The sequence below is a fragment of the Aedes albopictus genome, chromosome 3, assembly GCF_035046485.1.
Source record: "Aedes albopictus strain Foshan chromosome 3, AalbF5, whole genome shotgun sequence".
NCBI classification, from domain to species: domain Eukaryota; kingdom Metazoa; phylum Arthropoda; class Insecta; order Diptera; family Culicidae; genus Aedes; species Aedes albopictus.
In genome coordinates, this window is record NC_085138.1 from 103,249,355 (window position 1) to 103,252,982 (window position 3,628).

A 3,628-nucleotide genomic window follows, 5' to 3' on the forward strand; every position below is an offset into this window, starting at 1 on the left:
TCTCCCCATGTCACTGTTGTGTATACTAAGCTGGATTAATTAAAATATGTTAACAACAGCCTCATTTGGATAAATAAGTTTGAAAGTATTTTATTTAAACTATGTGCTGTGAAATTTTGACACGATTTGGTTCAATTGTCACAAAGTTATTGAGATTTTTCGGATTCGCCGAAAAGATTTCTGAAGGACTGAAAACAAACCATCAGCCGTTAAAAAATAGTGCAATGTACAATTGCAATCACTTGTAGCCAAAACATGGTCGTTTGTCCTAGAGTAGTTTTGGAAAAATTATGCTAGAAGAAAAATTCCAAGCAAATATGGGGGGAAAAGTCTCCCCAGGGATCAAGTCTCCTCAGTCTCCCCTATGCATTAATTTGAATATAGTGTGGCAAGAACATCGCCCTAGAAGTTGAGCATTCCTATTTGAAAAGATCCTCAGTAGGATCGGGAATCGAATTGGCTGTCATCGGATTGGCGGTGCAAAGCCTCAGACACTATTCTAATTGGAGACACAGTAGCCGGAGTCTGTCAAGGGAACAGTAGAGGTGTCACCATGAATACCGATGGTAATTCCCCTAGTAACCATTAGCACTATATTGCGCCACTTTTGGCACACAGGGCTATTAAGCGGCCAATATAGAGCGTGTCAGCTCCTTAATAGCTCCAATCCTGACATACAACAATTTTCATGACTGCCAACAATTTGTTAAGAATCACGTCTCGAATACGTTCATCAAAAATCACCCAGTAAGCAGTGATGGAATTGTTCTCATCATGAAGCAATTCGCAAGTGAAAAGCAAACACAAGGCTTACTCACGATTCCGTTTATTTGCACCCGCCCGCTTCGTGAGTAAGAAGCAAAACGAAAACGCTCATAAGTGTTTTATTCGTGAAGAACTAGTGTAGGTGCGGGAAGTACATTTTAGTGTGGTTATGATAGCAAATCTAGTGATTATCCGTCACAAACCATAAAGCATTAGTTCATTGTTCCTACAAAGCAGCACTGCCAGTTGTAAAAATGCGTTTTTCGTTAAAATGCAAAAAAATCAGAGAAGCTTCGTGAATCACAGGCGAGTGCTTGTCAGCTTCGTTTACTCACGAATAAAGAAGTGTGAGTATTCTCGGGTCCCTGTTGATCACGAGTAGGTTTGTTTTGATTTGTGTTTGCTCAGCTGCAATCTTCATAATTTTCCATCCCTGCCAGTAAATACGCCAAGAATATGTAGGAGAATAAATCAATGGACCAAATGAGAATAGTTTAAGTAAAAAGAAAATCGTGTTATGTACTGTTCCTTTGAATTCCACTAAGAATTTGCATCCATTGACAGATACGTATTTCGACCTCAACTCTTAGGTCGTCTTCAGTGTCTTGTACTTGACTCGAAATACGTATCTGTTAAAGGATGCAAATTCTTAGTGGAATTCAAAGGAACATTACTTAATACGATTTTCTTTTTACTTTCATATATTCCCCTAACAAGCCCAGGTTCATCATAAACATTAAAGTTAACAAAATAAACTCGCTTAGGATTTTTGAAAGAAGAAGGTTAGCGAGAAACTTCATAATAATGTATTAAGAAATTAACATCAAAAATTACAAAAGCGTAAGATCTTATTAGTTAGAATCCTCAAGAGATCTGAAGAAAAATACACAAAAAATAGTAAAAATAATCTTCCAAGATTTCTCATCGGCGTGAGACATTTTGTTCGGCGACGTGGGAAAAACATCGGCGACGGCGGCGCACATGTCTACTTGGTGCGCTCGTGCTGCTGATTTTCAAGTTATTTAGTCAATTAGGAACCTTATGATGTGATATTTTCATCTGGCCAATAATCGATCACGCTTTTGCAACAAAGTAGTGACTTTTATTCAGCCAAATTCAAATAAAAAAAAAATGCACATATCGGATCACCCTTTAATCATACGTAAGCTGTTCGATTCGAGAATTGTTCCGAAGGTACACAGAGTCCAACACCACCTGTGTTGGGTTTGAAGATTGAGATGCCTTCTCAAGTAATTCCCTGAAAAGCAGAATAATCATTAGAGCAACGCACACGATTTGCATAAGTGAGTTGATGTAGCCCTACCAGGTACTCTTTCGCATAAATCTGATGACTTTTGGCAGACAGAATCCATTAAATCGGCAGGAATGCACCCGAGAATAAGCTCCCTGATTCTCGAATATCACGAAGTCGGACACCTCTAGCTCTGGAAGATCGATGTTCTTTGCGAAGTAGTCATTGCCATCGCACGTGGGTCCGAACAATGTTGTCTTGTGGGTCACTCCTTGGTTGCCTCCAGATTTCCAAACAATTGGGAATAGTTCTTGATTACGATATCGAGGGCCGTAGAACGTACCATACATGCCATCGTTGAAATAGTAGAACATTTGCTCTATTTTCAACGGATCATTCGCGTTGTACAAAACACGCTTCCCGTGCACTGGAGTAATGGTTGTTACAGTGGCCGCACAATAGTATCTTCCAGGTTCAGCAATTACATTGATACCCTCGCTTTCAGGATAATATTCATCTAAAGCACGATTAATGTAAACTGCATACTGGTCTATTCTGTAGTTTTTGTCTCCCATAAATCCTCCACCCAAATCAATAATCCTAAACTTGAATCCAATGGAAGCAGCGTAGTCGTGGATTTCACGACCTTTCTTAATGGCATTATAGAAAACGTCCGCATCAGTACATCCTGATCCAACGTTGAAGCACCAACCAACCACGTTGATACCAAGCTGTTTTGCGAGATTCAGCAACGATCTTGATTCCTTCTCGGTTTCACAGCCAAACTTCGATCCCAGCGGGGTCGTCGATTTCTTCGAATCAAACCGATAGCGAATGAGCACTCTAGAACGAATCAGGTTTCAACTACGAAATTCAATTTCAAAACAATAAAATACTTACTCGGCCTCCGGGTAGTACTGATGAATCTTTCGAAGTTCACTTTCGCAATCGAAAACCGTTCTTACTCTATTCTCGCGTGCATATTTCAACGAAACAATCGTCTTCTGTGGTTGCGCGAAAATGATCCTCTCCCGGTCGACTCCGAATTCCAACATCCGGCGAACCTCTGCCATCGAGGCACAATCGTACCCGAGTCCCAGCAGAACGGTAGCCTCCACCAGCGCATCGTCGTCGTTGCTCTTGACGGCATAGTACGGACTAACCCGCGGCAGATGCTGTAACCATTCGTAGTGTCGCTTGACAAGCGCGTCCACTTCAGTCACGTGCAGCGGTTCTTCCTGGGGACCTTCGGCGACAAACCGGTTGACGAGGTCCCGGGATGATACCGAGTCGTCGATAATTTCGACACGATTCTTCAGAACACTCAGGAGACTCATCTTGCCACGATGAATTGAGATGCGGCACTGTGACAGTGACCTGCTATTTAACTCGATTTTGTCAATGAATCCAGCTGATATTTTTAACTACCATATCAACCGTATGAATGGTGTCATAATACAGTTTAGCGCCCGATAAGATTAGGTGATCGTGTGTAAACACGAATGAAGTGGCGTGCAAATTCTACTGATACGGAACGGGAAATTGAAGCTTACAATGATGACTTGTCGTTTGCGAATTATAGAACGTTCTAATCTCGAACACGGAGGGGTA

At 41.4% G+C, this 3,628-nt stretch overlaps 1 protein-coding gene across 1 annotated transcript; it reads right to left on the bottom strand.

Moving 5' to 3' along the window:
- Nucleotides 1-1,845: 1,845 nt before the first annotated feature.
- LOC109409048 (ornithine decarboxylase 1) lies at nt 1,846-3,419 on the bottom strand. Its single transcript, XM_019682461.3, has 3 exons — nt 2,918-3,419; nt 2,090-2,860; nt 1,846-2,023 (listed from the first exon to the last, which is right to left on the bottom strand). The coding sequence occupies exons 1-3, from the start codon at nt 3,352-3,354 to the stop codon at nt 1,918-1,920; spliced, it is 1,314 nt and encodes a 437-aa protein (XP_019538006.3). The 5' UTR covers nt 3,355-3,419; the 3' UTR covers nt 1,846-1,917.
- Between the last annotated feature and the right edge of the window lie 209 nt (nt 3,420-3,628).